This window comes from Aplysia californica, unplaced genomic scaffold, assembly GCF_000002075.1.
Source record: "Aplysia californica isolate F4 #8 unplaced genomic scaffold, AplCal3.0 scaffold00127, whole genome shotgun sequence".
NCBI classification, from domain to species: domain Eukaryota; kingdom Metazoa; phylum Mollusca; class Gastropoda; order Aplysiida; family Aplysiidae; genus Aplysia; species Aplysia californica.
The window spans coordinates 130,670-150,348 of record NW_004797397.1 but is presented as its reverse complement, the minus strand read 5'-3'; the positions used below and the strand labels follow the sequence as shown (position 1 = coordinate 150,348).

At 40.6% G+C, this 19,679-nt stretch overlaps 1 protein-coding gene across 1 annotated transcript; it reads right to left on the bottom strand.

The window, feature by feature from the left end:
- Window positions 1–2,466: 2,466 nt before the first annotated feature.
- On the bottom strand, window positions 2,467–19,666 carry LOC101850556 (dynein assembly factor with WDR repeat domains 1). Its single transcript, XM_005096348.3, has 13 exons — window positions 19,489–19,666; window positions 16,885–16,957; window positions 16,327–16,418; window positions 14,715–14,767; window positions 13,787–13,845; window positions 13,214–13,336; window positions 11,910–12,009; window positions 10,428–10,535; window positions 7,487–7,593; window positions 6,468–6,589; window positions 5,219–5,391; window positions 3,332–3,494; window positions 2,467–2,756 (listed from the first exon to the last, which is right to left on the bottom strand). The coding sequence occupies exons 1-13, from the start codon at window positions 19,526–19,528 to the stop codon at window positions 2,722–2,724; spliced, it is 1,248 nt and encodes a 415-aa protein (XP_005096405.1). The 5' UTR covers window positions 19,529–19,666; the 3' UTR covers window positions 2,467–2,721.
- Between the last annotated feature and the right edge of the window lie 13 nt (window positions 19,667–19,679).

Here is a 19,679-nt window from a genome sequence, read left to right as displayed (position 1 = left end):
TTCAAGTATAACATGCCTTTTATTATTTCATACTTATAAATCGTAAAAACTTCACCTATAAGCGTGATGTATCTAATCTTATAGGGCTCGAATCCGAGAAGTAACTCATTTTGTCAGCACGCTCCACATATGTGAAAAGTCATGAAAAGTGGAACATAAAACAACATCACAGAAGTAGGGCATGATACTTTATCCGAGCTATCGTGAGTCAAATGAATAATCTTCGGTGCATCAAAACACAGAATGATAATAACAGTCGTATTTCACCAAGAAGAAAGTAATGAACAAAAAAAAAAGACCATAAAGAAGTAGAAGCAGCAGACCACACTAGAGCAAAAGAAGTAGAAACAGCAGACCACACTAGAGCACCCATCAACACAGTAACAGGTGAGTGGCCATAATGACAAGACAGGCGGAAGCAAAGTCAGAACTGGGACACGACTCGGCTACACGAACAAACAGATGGGACTTTTACCGCACAACGGGATGATAAAAACTTAGTTTTAGTAAGAATTGTACGGCACTTGCAACACAGTATGGTCATATAAGTGCCGAAGATTAGAGGTGTTACAAGAGAGTAACAAACATAAAAAAGAAGGAGGGGAGACAAGGACGATACATGTTTGGTAGGAAAAAAGGAGCAAACCAAACCAGAGCACCCGCCAACCATCCACTGTAGCCCAGTCTGATGGCAGTTGCAGTAACAGAACATCTCATAAAAGTTGAGAGAGAGACCAACAGGGTGATCTGACAGTTTTAGTTTTAGTAGAGGTTTTACGGCACTCGCAACTGCATAAATCCATATGAGCGTAGGTGATCTGATAAGCATAACGATTCGAAAAGAAACACACTCACAAATGTACATAGCACACTCTATAGGTTCTAATTAACTACCTTCAGAACAAGCTAGCAATAATATGTGAGGCAGCGTGGCGGAATCAGGCTCTCGTCAAAATAATCAAAGCAAAGAAACTTGCATTCGTCCGCAGGTTTGTGAATTTTTATCAAATGTTTTGTTTTTGGTTCAACACCTTTCATGCCCATTAAAGAACTCATTTCTTTGTGGACTTTTCTGAAAAACGTTGATTAAAGGCACAAAAAAAGTAAATTTTCAGTTACCACGGACTATTAAGATAAGGAAATAACTAATCTTTGGCGGCCATTTTCTCACTAATTTTACCTCTGAAAACAGGCGACCCCCACCTCCTCCTTATTTTGCAAATATCTCGACTTGTATTCAAGATAAATGGATATTTTTTTTCATCCAAATAAAGCCAAGTGAACAACCTTCAAGATGATACCAATAACTCCACATGCCCAAGAATTGACGAGAGCCTGATTCCACCACGTTGCCTCACATATGGTATAGCACAACAGTCTCATTTTTTTCTTTCACACTCAGGATAATTCTACCGGTTCAGTTTGGCACTCAAAGACATCACTCAAAGACATCACGTAGATGAAACATTTCTTCTGTCACAATGTCTAACATGTCACCATAAAAAAAAACACACCAAAAAAAAAATTCAATCTATTACTTTGACTGTGTCATGCAACAAAAATATCTAAAAATGGAATAAACAATCAAGTGACATTTGGCTGATAATCTAAATAAGAAAAAAAAAAGAGATCACCCAGAGTAGACAACGACTCGGACAATAGTGGGCCCACGCCAGCTTTTGCTTTAGTAAGAGTTTTACAGCACTTGCAACACACACAATAAGGTCAAATAAGTGCCGAAGATGAGAGGTGTTACAAGAGAGTAACAAACACAAAAAAGAAGGAGGGGAGATAAAGACGATAGATGTTTGATAGGAAAGAAGGAGCAAATCACACAAGAGCACCCACCAACCACCCGCATGTCTACTTTAGTGACTGTAGAACACTCAGGAACAAAACTGAGCCAAGCTCGCTCAAACCCTCGTTGTAAAATGGAAACAACACCACAACAGTCAGCGTCAGAACAATCACGTCCAAGTTAACAGCATGAAATGATAAAAGAAAGCTTCGTCACAACAGTAAACACGTTGAAATACCAGACACTTCAAACACACAACACCTTGCCACACCTCGTCCTCAGTGTTGGGGTCACAACAGTAAACATGTTGAAATACACACAACACCCAGGTGGGAATAGGTACCCGGCTATAGACAGCGAAAGATCTTGTCAGTTTGTTAGTGTTTGAGCGCTTAGTCGGCTGCTCGCACTGTATGCTTCCCGGGAAGCTGAGAATGTTTCGGAGTGTTCTATGGTCTGCTGGGGTAATAATATAGTGTAAAGCGCATAGAGCCTAGTGCTGAGCGGGGATATGCGTTATACAAATGCTATCTATTATTATTATTATTATTATTAACACCTTGTCACACCTTGTCCTCAGTGTAGGGGTCACTACAGTCAGCACATGTCCATCTCCCCCCCCCCCCCCCCCAACCCTCACCCTTTTCAGGATCCAATTTCAAAACACATTCACGAGAAGACATCAAGTCTTGTATTATCCCAGGATTGTGGGTAAAATAAAAAATCAAACAAAAAATGACAACTTATTTAAAGTTTCACGTGGCCAGAAGACACATATTCGGCCACAAATAAAGTTCTTCCTGTTGTAGTGTCCGGCCAAAAGCTCTGTTTTCTCCAGGACTGTCGCTAATACTGTCTCCATCTGACCCACCATTGCACACACACACACATTGGTCTAGCTTCCCCTCCGTCGGGAGTCCCTCTCACCTCCATACTCGACATGTGTTGTCTTTGCTTCCTGAACAAGCGACAACAAGAGAAACGGTTTGTTTTAGTAGAGGTTTTACGGCGCTAAAGGGAGGGATCAGCTAAGTAAAAGGGTCGATAAAAATACATAGACAGACAAAGAGACACAGGGAAAAATAGAAAAAATATGTAATTAAAGAATGAATAAAAAGAGACAAATATCTACCGAAATATACTATCAAATCACCTTAGCAAATAGATTTAGGAAATAAACAGACAATTACAATAACTATAACTATATTAATAATAATAATAATAATAATGAACATATCTTAATAATAATCATCATCATAATCAAATATAATAATAATAATAGCTGTAAAGCCCATAGAGCATGCTGCAGAACACAGCTATGCACCATATAATAACAATACTAATGAAAGTCATAATAAAAACTGCAATAATACTTTTAAAAAATAAAGATAATAACAATAACAATCATGATAGTAACTCTTTAACCATGGCTGGACAGTACCACTGTCCGATACGAAGTTATTATTGTATTATGGTACGGGCCGAATATAAAAAAGTAATAGGGCTCATGTATATATGGCGTATATATCTTACCTGTAATAATTGTGTTGCCCTCGTAGTTGAAAGCACAGCTGAAGATCTCGTCCGTGTGGCCCTCCAGAATTTGCCGACAGTTGCCGGTCTCCGGGTCCCAGAGTCGGGCCGTTTTGTCGGCGCTGGCGGTCATGACCAGAGTGCCTTGTGGGTTGAACGTGATCTGTGGACACGACACACGACAGGCATGTCGCAAGTATTCCGCGTTATTGATAAAGTTAAAACGAGCCTGTGATAACAAATAGCCTTTACTTTCTCAATCCACCCTCCTTCCTTTTGTGAATTTGCTATTCTATGTATTTTATTTGGTCGCTTTTAAGGAGAAGCGGGCTAGTCCAAATTTCCGGGGTTTCCAGAAATCTTGACCTACACCAAAAGTGGGCATTTCCCTTATAGAGAAATTTGGTTGGTGTGTATATTTGTTTGGTTATAGAGAAAACTCTTCTTGTCTTTTATAGAAACTGAACAAGGGGCAAAAACTTTACCTTTGATTTTCTCAAAACAGCATTTTCCGGGATAGCCCTCTTGTGCTTAAAAGTGACCATTTATGAATTTCATTATCTATTTATTTATATATATAGGTTAACCATTGTAACTCAAATTTCCCCACGAGGATCAATTAAGTATAACTTATCTTTATTCATTATTTTATTTATTATTAACTCTTTATCTCCAGCAAGCCGCTCCCAGCGGCTCGCAGTTGGAGCAGTTGTGCTGTTGAGCCGCTGGCAGTGGCTTGAGCACATTCCTTCGAGATGACTTCAATGTCAAATCACTTTTCTACAATCACAGAAAACAGGTCTCTTTCACAGTGAGTTCATTTACTGGATAAAGAACAATCAAAATAGATTCGCTTGTTTCGATTCAATGATCATTTTAGTGACGTATTTGTTAATTTTAGATTTTGTGCCAAAAGAGGTCCCCAGCATGGTGGGTTTACCCCCCTCGGAGATGAAGAGTTAAAAGTGGGGTCTTTGGAGGATCAGCTTCTTACTCTTACATGGAGTGTTTGTATTTAGAGACTACTGCATAATATAGAGTCAGAATAAGCATAATGTGTATTGCTCTTTAGAATATGTATCTACGAGTATATATAACTCCAGAGGTCTTGTAATCAAATTCCTGCATGTGGTTGAATGATGCATCTGATGTGATATGCACATTTTTGTCAGCTTTACTTCTCTTTTCATGTTGAATTTTAATGAGAGTAATATATAAATTAGATTTTGTATGTATACCTGCATGTGTTTTTACGGTCCTGTACAGCCAAGAAAAATTTCCCTCTGGGATAATAAAGTATTATCTTATCTTATCTTATTTTATCTTATAGATATATAGAAAAGAGGTGATGTTGTCAAGGAGTCACATGACCAGGACCCACTTAGAGGCACAAAAGACAACATAAAGAAGAAAAGAGGTTTTTAGTTTTAATGAGAGTTTTACGGCACTTGCAACACAATAAGGTCATATAAGTGCCGAAGATTAGAGGTGTTACAAGAGAGTAACAAACACAAAAAAGAAGGAGGAGAGAACAGGACAATAGATGTTTGACAGGAAAGAAGAAGCAAACTACACCAGAGCACCCGCCAACAACCCACGAAAAGAAGTTTATCATCATCGTTATCTTCATCATCCTTATCATCAACATCATTACAGTCCAAACAACAATTCCCCTTTTACTTGTTTTGTTTTTCTCGAGGCATACCAATTTGTACAGTGACACATTTTTACGTAACTTGCAAATTTCAGAACCAAAATGAGAACACGTGAAAAACAAAACAAAATAAAACAAGCAAAGCAAAAAAAAAAAGGAAAGAAAGAAGAAAAAAAGAAAAAGAAAAAAAAAGAAAAAGAAGAAAAGAGGTGAAGACGTTGTGGGAGGGTCACCTTGGATATCTCTCCCTCGTGGCCGACAAACTTGGAAAGCTGCTGATTGGTCACCGCGCTGTAACAGATGGCGGTGTTGTCGGCCGAAGCCGTGATCACCCGCTGACCGATGCAGTCAAAGCCAACGTCCAGGATCTCGTCCGAGTGGCCACGCAACGTGGAGATGCAGCGTCCTGCAACGAGGGGAGAGAATATGGGAGACAGTGCTTAATGTCAAAGTGAGGGTTTTACAAATTTCTGGAAATATATTATCAAGGGAGACAGTGCTTACTTAATGTCAGAGTGAGGGTTTTACATTTCAGGAAATATAACATGGGAGACAGTGCTTACTTAATGTCAGAGTGAGGGTTTTACATTTCAGGAAATATAACATGGGAGACAGTGCTTACTTAATGTCAGAGTGAGGGTTTTACATTTCGGGAAATAATATCAAGGGAGACAGTGCTTAATGTCAGAGTGAGGGTTTTACATTTCGGGAAATAATATCAAGGGAGACAGGGCTTAACACTTTGCCGCCACAAGGCTCATATAGTAAAAACTCTTGCCATCAAAGGCAATGGCATTTTGGGGAAAATCCAAAGAAACTGGGTGGAAGACATCGCCGACCGGCGAGTTGATGCGGCGAAGTGTTAATGTCAGAGTGAGGGTTTTACTTTTCAGGAAATAATATCAAGGGAGACAGAGCTTAAGGTCAGAGTTTAGTTCAGTCTTAGTTTTATTTCAATAGGAGAGTTTTACGGCACTTGCACCCCAATTAGGTCAAATATGTGCTGAAGATTAGAGGTGTCAAAGTGCCCACTGGAAGACTGGATCGGTTCGGTTTAGTTCAGTTTGTTTTCAGTAAAAGTAAAAGTAAAGATGTTCCTGCATCCGATCTGGACATTGGGGACTGCCTTGTTAGTGAGACAACTTCCTGGGCCTTCGTCATATTGTGGTAGGACGGCCAGTTCCTTTCCACGCCGCCTTTACTCTCCAACTCGAAAGTCAGGTACTCATTACTGCTGGGTGGGCAGGAGGGGGCGAAAAAAATCCGTGTCTGAACCGAGGTTCGATCCCGGACTTTCCGCTTCGGAGACAAGTGCACTAACTGCTCCGCAACCGCACCCTCACACAGTGCACACTAAGAATAGACACTTGCCTCAAATCGATTGCCAGAGACCATGTCAGCTTCTGCTATACCCAGACAATTGCATATGGCCTGGTGCTGTTGGCAATTGTGCAAGCAACTGAAACTAGCATCTCTACTCACCAGACGCTCGGTCCCACAGCTTGCAGGTGTTGTCCATAGACCCTGTGGCGATGAGGGAGCAGTCAAAGTTGAACTGGGCGCTGCTGATCTCTGCTTTGTGACCAATCAGGGTGTGGATACGTCTGAACAAACAAACAAACAAACAAGCAAACATATGATTGGATTGACACAAAACTTGAAATACCACATGGTATACAACAGGCGGCTGTACAAGTTAGGAATACAAAATTGATGGGTAACATTGAGGACTGGAGTGAAGGGCAATGAGGAGGCTGATAATAATAATAATAATAGATAGCATTTGTATAGCGCATATCACCGCTCAACAGCAGGCTCTATGCGCTTTACACTATATTATTACCCCAGCAGACCATAGTACACTCCGAAACATTCTCAGCTTCCCGGGAAGCATACAGTGCGAGCAGCCGATTAAGCGCTCAAACACTAACAAACTGACAAGATCTTTCGCTGTCTATAGCCGGGTACCCATTCCCACCTGGGTGAAGTGAGGAAAATTCCTGTAAAGTGCCTTTCCCAAGGACACAACGTCGGGCCCAGGACGGGATTCGAACCCACGACCTTACGGTTGCGAGTCCGAGAGCCTAACCACTAGGCCACCGACGCCACAATAGGCACGCAGTGTCGTGGTTGATGGTGAGGTGAAATTGGACTAAGGAGAAGTGTTGAAGACCCTGGAGGATAAAGTTGCGGGATGAGGAAGACAGGGAGACAGCAGAACACCACGCAATCATCAGGATGCAGGAAATGGGGATAGAAAGGGAAGAAGGAAGAAAGGAACTACTACTACTACCACTACTAGTATTGTATGGCATTTGTATAGAGCATTTATCTCTACACAGCAAGCTCTCTCCAACACTATTCAGAATGAAGAGGTAGCACCCCAAAAACACTATGGGGAAAACTGACACTACAGATTAAGGCTTCTCAATAGTGGATATAATAATAAACAAAGAAACAGCACGTGAAGTGTTTTGATTGACATAAAGCGTGAAACGTACTTGTTTGATCGCACGTCCCACAGAGACACCGTGTGGTCAAACGAGGCGGTGATCACCTCCGTACCCGTCGAGCTGAAGGACAGAGAGATAATCTCCCCTGTGTGGCCCTGCGGACGAACAAGTTTCCAGTTGGTTAAATTTTAATAAGAGTTTTACGGCACTTGCAACACAATAAGGTCAAATAAACGCCGAAGATTAGGGGAGTTACAAGGGAGTAACAAACACAAAAAAGAAGGAGGGGAGATAAGGACGATATATTATATTTGATAGGAAAGAAGAAGGAGACCACACTAGAGCACCCGCCAACCACCCACTTTCCAGTTTGATTGAGTTTGGGTAAATAGAAGTAGGAAGACACAATAGTGGTCATATAGAGAAGGGAAGAAGTAAAACGAACAACGATAGACAGAAACAACAAATGAAGAGAAAAGGAGCAGGACTTTCCAGTAGCACCCTCCATCCATCCATGTGGATGAACAAAAGCAAACAACATGTAGTGGAACCAATGGCTAAAGGGATGACAATGTGTGGGGTGGGTTTGAGTGATAGTGGGTTTTTTTTTGGGGGGGGGGGGGTTTAGTAAGAGTTTTACAGCGCTCACAACTGCATAAGGTCATTTGAGCACGCGGTTATAGAGTGGAAGACTATTGTTTAGTTTAAGTAGAGGTTTTACGGCCCTCCAAACTGCATAAGGTCATATGAGCGCCAGAAGATCTTACAAGAGAGTAACAAACATAAAAAAGAAGAAAGGGAGGGAGATAAGGACGATAGATGTTTGATAGGAAAGAAGAAACAAACCACACCAGAGCACCTGCCAACCACCCACATGGGGTGGGTTGCTATCCAGTGGGTTTGGGCGATAGTGGTTTTTTCTGATTTTAGTAAGAGTTTTACAGAGCTCGCAACTGCATAAGGTCATATTATGAGCACTCGGTTATAGTGTGGATGACTATTGAGTGAGTTGGTGGTGAGAGTGTGAGAGAAGGGATATGATGGAGTGGGGTTTTGGATAGAGGTGTGAAGGGTGACTTATTTTTTTTAATTTTTGAAGTAGAGGTTTTATGGTGCTCCCAACTGCATAAGGTCATATGAGCGCCAGAAGATTAGAGGTGTTACAAGAGAGTAACAAACATAAAAAAGAAGAAGGGGAGATAAGGACGACAGATGCTTCATAGGCAAGAAGAAGCAAACCACGCCAGAGCACCCGCCAACCACCCACTGACTTACTATTAAACTGGTTCCTGGGGGGCTGAGTTATTATGGAGTGGATTGTGGTAATGGTATGAGGGGTGGGTTATGACCAAGTGTTTTTTTAGTTTTAGTAAGTGTTCAATGGCACTTGCAACACAATAAGGTCATATAAGTGCTGAAGATTAGAGGTGTTACAAGAGAGTAGCAAACACAAAAAAAGAAGGAAGGGAGATAAAGACGATAGATTTTTGATAGGCACCAAGTGGGTAGGTTGCAAACCCCTGCAAATAATAATAATAATAATAAATAGCATTTCTTGTATAGCGCATGTCCCCACTCGAAAGCAAGCTCTATGCACTTTACACTACAGTCAAACCTGTGTAAGACGGCCACTCATTGTCAAGGAGAAAAGTGGCCGAATAAGACAGGTGGCCGTCTTAGGCAGGACTGATCAAGATGAAGAAAACAAACAATTCCCATCTGAGGTCCCAATCGAAAGAAGCCGCATTGTTGTGGTCTTAACTGTTGTTGTTGTTGGTTTGTATTTTGTTTGTATTTTTTATTTCGTTGGTGATTTTGCACAAGGGTGACTATAAAATGAAATGTGTCAGACGAGGAAGACCGAGTGCCATGTTAAAACAAACACATGGGTCGCCACCACTCGGAGAACGAGCGACGCTTCTGTCACAAGTTCACGTTAACATCCATTGTTACAGACTGGGTAAACAGTGACCACTCATCTCACTTACGATTTGTGTATGAGTTCTGGGCGGGGCTTATGGGTTTTGAAGGATCACATGCTTACCTCACCAGCAGCTGAAAATTGGTAGCTATTGGTCAACAGTGGGAGGGGCCTACGCAACATGATCGGTTGGAGGGACTACCTAACAACAACAACAACAGGTGATTGAATTATGACGGCTCGCCCACAACACCAGGGGCCAATGCACAATTTATCACTCAACGCAATGAAGTCAATTCGGTGGCCGTCTAAGACAGGTGTTATTGCTTAATGTGATAGGGGTTGTGTGTTAAAATATGGTGGCCGTCTAAGACAGGTGTTATTGCTTAATGTGATAGGGGTTGTGTGTTAAAATAAGGTGGCCTTGGCTGCGTTGGACAGGTGCCCGTTTTACACAGTTAAATTATATAGAAAAAATGCAAGGGGGAGAATGGAAAGTAGCCGTTTGTACAGGTGGCCGTCTTATAGAGGTGGCTGTCAGGGCAGGTTTGACTGTATATTATTATTATCCCAGCAGACCATAGAACACTGAGAAACATTCTCAGCTTCCCAGGAAGCATACAGTGCAAATACGAGCAACCCCCCGGGCAGTGCCACTGACTGAAGTGTCTTTAGGCCATTCCCAAAGGGGGGACATTTCTCGTTCAAGCATAGTAGAATTGTAAATGGGCTGACTCATGTCACGCTCATAACTGTGCCTGATATTCAAAAGGGAACTGCTGCTTTTTCTTTCCTGATTCTTACTATTGTCATTTTCCTCTACTTCTTTTGTATGTTTGTCACTCTCTTGTGACCTGCTATTTCGGGGTGCCTTGATAGTCGAAGCAGACCTTGTGCTGTTGAAGCTAGAGAGGTGAGCAGTCTAAGTCTGATTCCCTGTAAAGACTTCTCTTTTGACACCCACCCCTTGGCGCTCATATGACCTTATGCAGTTGCGAGCGCCATAAAACCCTCTACTATAATAATAATTAAAAAATACAAGCAACGAACGGGCAACATTTCACCGACCTGGAAAGTGGCCACTTCCGTGCCCTTCTCCACATCCCACAAACGGCATGTGGTGTCCATGGAGCCTGTGGCAATCAGCGTGCTCTGAGGGTTGAAGCTCACACACACCTGTAAGGGAGGTACAAAATGTGTCAAGACGCGGTGGAATCAGGCGCTTGTCAGTTTTTGGGCAGGTGTAGTTATTGATATCACCTGAAAGCTGATTTATTTGCCTTGGTTCCGATGAAATAAATATCCATTTATCTTGAATAGAGTTCAAAATTTTTGCAATTGAAGGAATTGAGGTCGCCTGATTTTAGTAGTGAAATTAGCGAGAAAATAGCTGCCAAAGTATGGTAACTTCAAGAGCTAAAGAGTCTAAAACTGAAAAATGACCTCATTTGGGCCTTTGATCAATGTTTTTCAGTAAAATTCACCTGGAAATGTGTATTTATATGGACTTGAAAGAGGTTAAGCCAAAAAAACAAAACAATTTGATAAAGATTTCCAAACTGGCAGAAAAATGCCTGTTTCTCCAATTTCTTTATAATAATAGATTACATTTCTATAGTGCTCTATCCCATACAAGTATAACCTCCAAGCGCTCTACATACATGACACCTTTACTGAGCCACGAAAACAATAACAACGCATGTGAAATAGGCATGTGAGTACGGACACCATAATGTGTGAGTATTTGTGTGCCAAAAGAGTATATATACGATGTATCTCTAGGGTGGATTGTGTATGAGAATTTGTGAGTCAATGCAGTAAACTGTGTGCGAGTATATGTGTGTCCAAATAGTATATATACGGTGTATCTCTAGGGTAGATTGTGTATGAGAATTTGTGAGTCAATGCAGTAAACTGTGTGCGAGTATATGTGTGTCCAAAGAGTATATGATATGGTGTATCTCTAGGGTAGATTGTGTATTGTATGAGAATTTGTGAGTCAATGCAGTATACTGTGTGTGAGTATATGTGTGTCCAAAGAGTATATGATACGGTGTATCTCTAGGGTAGATTGTGTATGAGAATTAGGGCTTCTATGCGGTACGCTATGTGTGAGTATATGTGTGTCCAAACAGTATATATATTTGGTGTATCTCTAGGGTAGATTATGTATTGTATGAGAATTTGTGAGTCAATGCAGTATACTGAGTGTGAGTATATGTGTGTCCAAAGAGTATATGATACGGTGTATCTCTAGGGTAGATTGTGTATGAGAATTTGTGTGTCAATGCGGTATACTGTATGTGAGTGCGGGTGGTTGGAGGGCACTACTGGTAGGTCCTACTTCTTTATTTTCCCTCTGTTGTTTCTGCTTGTCTGTCTTACTTTTTCCCATCACTCAATTACCCTCATGATGTCGAAGTGCTTCTCTTTACTCAAAAAAAAACCCCAAAACAAAACTGTGTGTGAATACTTGTGTATCCAAAGAATAGCCTATATTGTATGTAAAGTAGTTTTGGATGTGAGACTGCAGGAAAAGATCCGACTCACAATTTCAGCTGTGTGGCCCTTGTAGACATTGTAACACTTGCCGCTGTCAAAACTCCAGATACGACATGTCTTGTCAAAGGAACCCGTCACAATCTTGTCCCTGAGGTGGGGGGGGGGGGGGGGGGGGGTGGGGGTGACGTGGGTGTGGAGGGGTTAGAAAAATAATGTCAAGGTTAACACAACTATAACAGTTAACCACGTACAAACAGCAATAATCACTTTATGATAAAAATTTACACTGTCAGTCACAAAACTAATTGATCCACTATGCAGCCGTGCCAAGGCAGACAGACGTATCGGCAAAAATTGTTTTATTTTTGTAACTTTGTTAAAATCACTACAAATAGGATGTTTCAAAGTGGCAAACAGACGTAACTGAAGTGCCATGCCCATATATTTCCAATGGCAGCGCGACGTAACTCAAAATCATAAAAAGCGCAGATATGTCGCTCTGCCTTGGCACAGCAGTATGGTATGATCACCTATTTATAGAAGGTCATGCAGAAGGTCAGGTATAACGCTTTAAAAACATAATAAGAATAACAAGAATGGTACTACTACTGCTACTACTATTACTACAACAACTACTACTACTACTAATTTTGTATGGCATTTGTATAGAGCATTTGGGTGGTTGGCGGGTGCTCTGGTGTGGTTTGCTCCTTCTTTTCTATCAAACATTTATCGTCCTTATCTCCCCTTTTTCTTTTTTATGTTTGTTACTCTCTTGCAACACCTCTAACCTTCTGGCGCTCATATGACCTTATGCAGTTGCGATCGCCGTAAAACCTCTACTAAAAAACTAAAAGAGCATTTATCTCAACACAGCAAGCTCTCTCCAACACGATTCAGAAAATAGAGGTAGCACCTCAAAAATACTCTGGGGAAAACTTACACTACAGAAAGCTTCTGAATGGTGAATATAATAAAGAAAGAAACAAAACATGTTCAACAACTCCGGAAACTTCTCATATTTTCTTTATCTTCAAAAGCACTAATCATAATCTGACTGTGAATTCTCAAGCTTACAATTTGCACAATTCAGTTATTGAAAGATGCATACTAAATCATGCGATCAATATATTTTAGTTCTAGTAGAGGTTTTACTGCGCTCACAACTGCATAAGGTCATATGAGTGCCAGAAGATTATAGGTGTTACAAGTGAGTAACAAACACAAAAAAGGAGGAAGGGGAGATAAAGACGATAGATGTTTGATAGAAAAGAAGAAGCAGACCACATCCGCCAACCACCAACAATCAATATCTGTTTCTCCCTTTCTACCGGAGAGACAGTGAGACATACCCGTAAGGATTATTGAAGGATATGGCGTAGACAACATTACGGTGACCGTCCAGCGTGTGAACTTCCTCGCCCGAGCTCGTGTCCCACACCTTGCAAGTTCTGTCATAGCTGCCCGTGATGAAACTGGCCAGGGCAAACAGAAAAAGCAACAAATATATAAATATATACACACATATATGAGGCAGCGTGGAGAAATCAGGCGCTCGTAAAAATAATCAAAGCGAAGAAACTGGCATTTTTCCGCAGGTTTGTTAATTTTTATTAAATTTTGTTTTTTGGCTCAACCTCTTTCATGCCCATTAAAGAACACATTTCTGTGTGGATTTTACAAAAAAACTTTGATTAAAGGCCAAAAAAATGCAATTTTTCAGTTTCCATGGTCTCTCAAGCTAAGGAAATACCAATAACTCTACATGTCCAAAAAATTGACGAGAGCCTGATTCCACCGCGTCGTGTTATTATATCACATATATTTATATATATATATAAATAAATACAGTCGATAAGATACTCAGATAGGGTGAGTGGTAACTTTGACCTGATGCAGATATTTAAACGTCATCTCAAACTGACCTTGAGCCCGACTTGTTGAAGGCCACGTTAGTCAGAGGGAGGATGTGAGCTCTCAGCACCTACAGAAGAACAGCGACGGTTAATGCCACCAACCTTGCACAGGACATTATTCACAATTCACACGGTTTAGTTTCAGTTTAGTAAGAGTTTTACGGCACTTGCAACATAATAAGGTCATATATAAGTGCCGAAGATTAGAGGTGTTACAAGAGAGCGACAATCACAAAAAAAGAAGTAGGGGAGATAAAGACGATAGACGTTTGATAGGAAAGAAGAAGCAAACCACACCAGAACACCCTCCAAGCACCCACTTCACATGGTTTGTATGATTTCATAACATAAGATTTTACAAGCATAAAATATTCATATAATTATACAAATGTAAACTATTTACATATTTAAATGCAACGATCAAAGATTCACACAAAATTATATAGTATTCACCATCAGATACTATTCAGACATAATGAAATAATAATAATAAATAGTGGTAAATTATAACTGTTCACAATATAGACATAATAGACCTCCCAAGCAAAAGAATACAATGATGTAACTGATTTCTTCAACTACTTAAGGCCAGAGAGTACTGGACACAACAGGTCATTGACCTTAGAGTGTAGTCTTGTTCAAGCAACTGTTTATCTACAAGAAACCCCAGTGAGGAACCAATATTACAAGTGAAGTACAAAATGGTAATATTTGTCAATATTTCTAAAAGCTTCTAGTGCTCTTTACTATATATATAATAATGAGTCTCACATATATATATTTATCTATGAGCATTGTGCTCTGCCAGGAGACCAGAGAGGAGTCTGAATCGGACAGTGAGACAAAATTCTGAGCACTCACTGCAAGTGCAGACACTTGCGGAGGATGATCTTCTTTCTGAAGATGCTCATGGTCAAAGTAGTAGTACAATAATTACCTTGAAGAGATAAAAATGATGATCGTCTCGTTGAGCAATCTTCTCTTGAAGTCCTGGGCAGCAGTCAAGGCAGGCAACGTTCAAAGTGTGAGTTCTTAAATGTGGTTACATCTTACTAAGATTAAACTTTATGCATTGCATACAATACAACAGACAACTGATTAAGTGGTACGATCGAGTCACAAAGGCTCAACTGTGGGAAAGAAAAAGCCAAAGGCCAGTGAAGGAAGACATACACGCGAAGAAATGGAAATGGGTTGGGCACACCCTGAGGAGACCCCTGACAAGCATCATCAGACAGGCTTTGACGTGGAATCCACAAGGAAAATGTAAGAAAGAAAGACCAAAGATGACATTAAGGTGAGCAGTACAAGCGGAAATGGAAAAGGCGGGGACATCATGGAAACAGCTAGAAAAGGATGCACAGGACAGGCTTCACTGGAGAAATGTTGTTGATGACCTATGCTCCACTGGGAGTCAAACAGAGCAAGAGAGGAGAGAGACAATACAAACTTTGTGTCGCTTTCAGCACTTTAAGGTTATCTGGTCATTTATAGGGTGGGACCTCAGATTTTTAATATTCACATCTGATATGAATGAAGCAAAAAAGTGGGGAGCACTGAAAACTATCTGAACTTGCTACATTAAGACCACAGGTTTGAAACCCTCCATCTGGGTGTGACATTGCATCCTTGGGAGTGACGTTTCATACAAATTTTCCTCACCTGCAAACGAGATTTTTTCGTCCTTATCCGAGAAGACTAGGTGTTAGATCTTACCTACCCTGCGATCAGGGGTGTGGCTGAATGACAGCAGTAAGAAGGAGCCAAGGAGAAGCAGTATAAAGGCAGCAGAAAGAGTCCAGAAGAGGAGGCAAAGGGGTAGAGCGGGGATAGGGCAGAAAGTGGAGACAAAATCAGATGTAAGAACATGATCAGAGAGCAGGAAAGAAGGTGAAAGGATAACTTCTTTTCAGAGAAGAACATTTTCCGTCGCTGTCAGGTTTCGAAACCGGGACTCATAGAATGAGAGGCAGACACCTTATCTCTAGACTAAGAGAACCCGCATTTTCCTTCAGGCTAAAGTGGAGGAAGTGTTGGAACCACTTGGTAACATCTAGATTTATTCTTGAGAAAACACCCAGCAGGAACAGAGGGCCAATGTTGTCAAGAAACAGGCCTTCAAGCTGGTGGATGTGGTCATGGGGTCCAGTAAATCTGACACTATTAGTTCGAAACATACCTAACTATGAGAGAAGCATGTTCTCAAAAAGAGTCAGTAAGCTGAAAACAACACCACGGATACAGAAAACCTTTAGGTGGCAGTAGGAAATGTGCACAGGAAAGGCATACAGAGCTGGGATGTCAGCAGTGAGCAGAAAAAGCCAAAAGAAAATAAATGACATTGCACTAGGGCTCAAATGGCGTTCTTCAGGAAAGCGCACCGTGAAAGCTACACGATGCGAAAAGGCTACGAAATCATTTCTTTTATTTCTTCTAAAGAATTCTTTCCTTCCCCAATCGTTAGAAAAGTTTGTTTCCAAAGCTGTAAAAAAGAGGACTCCCCATATCCTTGACATTAGCCCTACAGGCACGGGGGTATGAAAGGATACGGACAATGAGTTTCTTCACTTGATCCACTTTGGACGGAGTTATGAGTGGCTCCTTCTCCGTGATTTCTTCAACTACTTTATCAATCTCTGTCCTGTGGGGAAAAACAAAAATAATCTAATTTGAATTGGACTTTGGTGTTTGTTGAAATTTTACAAAAATATGTTTCACTTCAAATCAAAGGAAAAATTTTTAGTCATTGTCAATTCCCTTTTAATAAAAAGAAGATTTTAAATTTATGTTTCTTTACATTATATAGAGTCAAATCTGAAATAAAAATATTAATCACACACTCTGTCAGCTCTGTTCACACATAGTTCATAGTGTAGAACCTCTTATTATTATTCATTATATTTTAATAGAAAATGAATGAGCAGATGCCGCTATAGTATAGTGTATCAAGTGTTAAACTGCTGAGTTCTTCATGCAATATTCATAAAATAATCCCAGGATATTATATATATGAAGATTGACATTGAACTTTGAGTTTTCAAAGTAAACATAGGCCAACAATTAAAAACTTCAAATTTAATTTCAAGATCATCGACTAATTGACTCACGTAGGTGAAAGGTCTAGTAGATCTATAGACTTTGTCTTGAGTATGCCTCCTTGCTCATACTCAAGGATAATACCTGAGGAAAAGAAAAAAAATATTTTATAATATTTTATAAAATACATATATATAGGCCTTGACCTCTGAAGTTGACCTGCATTTATGCTGAATTCACACAAGGCAAGGACAAGCTCGTAGATAATTTAATAATGGAGACGATAACAAAAAAGCAACAACCAACGACTAACAAGCAAACGAAAAATTTAAACAAACAAACAAAAAACGAAGTGGCTGGCCTAGCCTGCAGTCTAGCAGTACTCGGGTAGAACAGCTTTTTTGACCGAAATCTGTTGAGTACACAGGTCTCATTAGTAATTATTCAAGTCTAACTCTTTATCTCTGAGGGGCCCTTTTTTGGTGCTGAATCTAAAAATGACAAAATATGTCATTAAATGGGTCATTTAATTGAAACGAGCCAAACGTATTTTGATAGTTCTTCATGTAATGAATGGGAGACCTGTTTTCGGCAAACGCTGAAAGTAATTTGATGTCGAGGTTGTCATACAGGAATATATATGCCAGAGCCGCTGTCAGCGGCTCACCAGCACAGTGGTTCCGACCAGATAAAAAGAGTTTTAAAAATACATGCACTGTCAGTAAAGCACCTTTTGGTTTCATCTCAAATACAATACTTTAGATATTGCAAACTAAAAATTTATTAACTATTCAGTAAGCCTATTTTTTGCTTTTGTCAGTCTAGCCATCATACTATAAGTACAGCTAGCCCAGCCGTCTAGCTGTCATATAAGTACTGCTGGCCTGGCAGTCTAGAGCCGTCGAGAAGTACCGCTAGCCTCTTCCAATAGGCAGTTTGGTACCGGACACGTGTGCCGCTCTGACAGTGCCGCGATCGCCGTTGCGCGCGTGTGATTAAAAATGCTACCCACGCGGCACATCATATATATATAGACTCTACGGCAATCAATAGTACGCCATTTTGAAGATAAAAAATTAAACAGCATCAACCCTCTAAACCCCCACTCCCCCCCCCCTAAAAAAAAAAGCATCAGGGGATCAACATTTTCATTTCATAGAATGGCAGATTTATTACTAGAATTTTAACAACAATAAATGCAGCGTTTTTGTTTATATTTTCTTAACAGTGAAGAAATTACAGTGGAACATGTGTAAAACGGAATCGCAAGGGAGCCAAAAAAAAAATTCCGTCTTAGATAGAAGGGGAATTTAGTGGGGAGATTTCATTACAAAGGTCAAGTCGGTGGGTTCAGGGGTTGCTTGTCCGTAGCAAGCAGTGGTCAAAACTTCACACCTCTCAGCTCCTATCCTCTACCAGTGCTAGCATTTTATAGGACCACTGTTTGACGGATTAAAAACAGAAACGTTTGAACATCTTCTTTGCTTTCCCCTTAGCCCAACCCATCGGTGTAACAAGCACAGTCAACAAATGCCACCCCTCATTGCCATGCAACAATAATTCCAGGAACTCTTTTCTCGGCTGGCTGTATGATCAAGGTGGCAAACATTGGTCAAACTAATTTCACACCTCTGGCTACGACCAATGAAAGTTTTCGTGCTGGAGGGCCACTCGAGCACTTTCACTGGCACTCATGAGATTTCCCACCAACACCACCCTGATCATCTTTATCTCTCAGAGCTCACGTGGGTGGGGTAACATCTACCCTCAAATTGCACCCCTCGGAAGGTAGCAAATATTTTTCTTTCCGTAAAATTCCACGTTGAACAGGTTTCTGTTTTATACAGGCAATTAAAGAGGGTAAATTTTTACTTTCACTCCTGCACACAGATGCACTGTTTCAGGGGTCAAACTGCAGTACTGTTTGCTGCAGATCACACATAAAGCCACTAAAACTGTCGCAAATCAATTATTTTCAAGACAATTTCAAATCTAACTGTAAAATATCAAATTATGGGTAAAAACAGGGGGGCATGCCCCCCTGTAACCCCCCAGATTTTCTTTTACCCCAGTTGGGCAGGCCCCCCTGGTACCCCCCGATTGGTCCAAAGCACGTCTATCTCGGTCAAAAACAATCAAATATTTAGTAGAAAATAGACAACTGGTAGCTGAGTGTGAGACGGGAGGGAAAGTAAAAAAATACCTTAAAGAGGAATAAATCTATATCAAGGGGGGGACGGGGAGATTCCGTTAAGACAGGTTTCAGTTTTAAACAGGTTTCTGTTAACAGGTTCGACTGTAAACTTGTCGCCTAAGAATGAATTAACCTGGGCCTGGAGCCTGGAGTCCTGATACTTGTAGTAGGCCTACATTAACTACATCAGAGAATATAGACTAATAAAAACAACATAATGAAAAAATGAAGATGTTGGTGTTCATGCTCAGTAGACTGAAGACGTCAGTCTTTGCCTACTTATTGTCGCGTCAAAATCGCGAACAAATGCCGGCCCCAGCTGACGCCACCACTAACGGACGCCAACTCTGCAGACACATTATTCAATCTCGGTCTTTACTTACTCGAGGTTCACATCCCTTTTCTAAGCTTTTATCAACACCATAGAGGCAACATTCAAAACTGACTCTGAGGCAGACGAAATATAAATAACAAAACTTACCCGGAGGGTAATATCGCAGAAGAAACCGTTTCAGCTTCATTTCTATTGCTTAGTCCAACTCGCTTCCAGAAGCATTCAACATGGCGACATAAACTTCCGGTGGCAAGGGATCCCCAAATTTGTTGAAAATAAAATATATGCTGATAAAAAAGTTTTAAATCTCACCCTATGAATGTCACATAGAAAATCAA

Coding starts and splice junctions, on each gene's coding strand:
- LOC101850556 (XM_005096348.3), bottom strand. CDS start 19,528: ATGAAGCTGAAACGGTTTCTTCTGCGATATTACCCTCCGG. Junction 5,392..6,467: donor GCTGTGGGACCGAGCGTCTG/GTGAGTAGAGAT, acceptor CCCTCGTTGCAG/GACGCTGCATCTCCACGTTG. Junction 3,495..5,218: donor ACGAGGGAGAGATATCCAAG/GTGACCCTCCCA, acceptor TCGTGTCCACAG/ATCACGTTCAACCCACAAGG.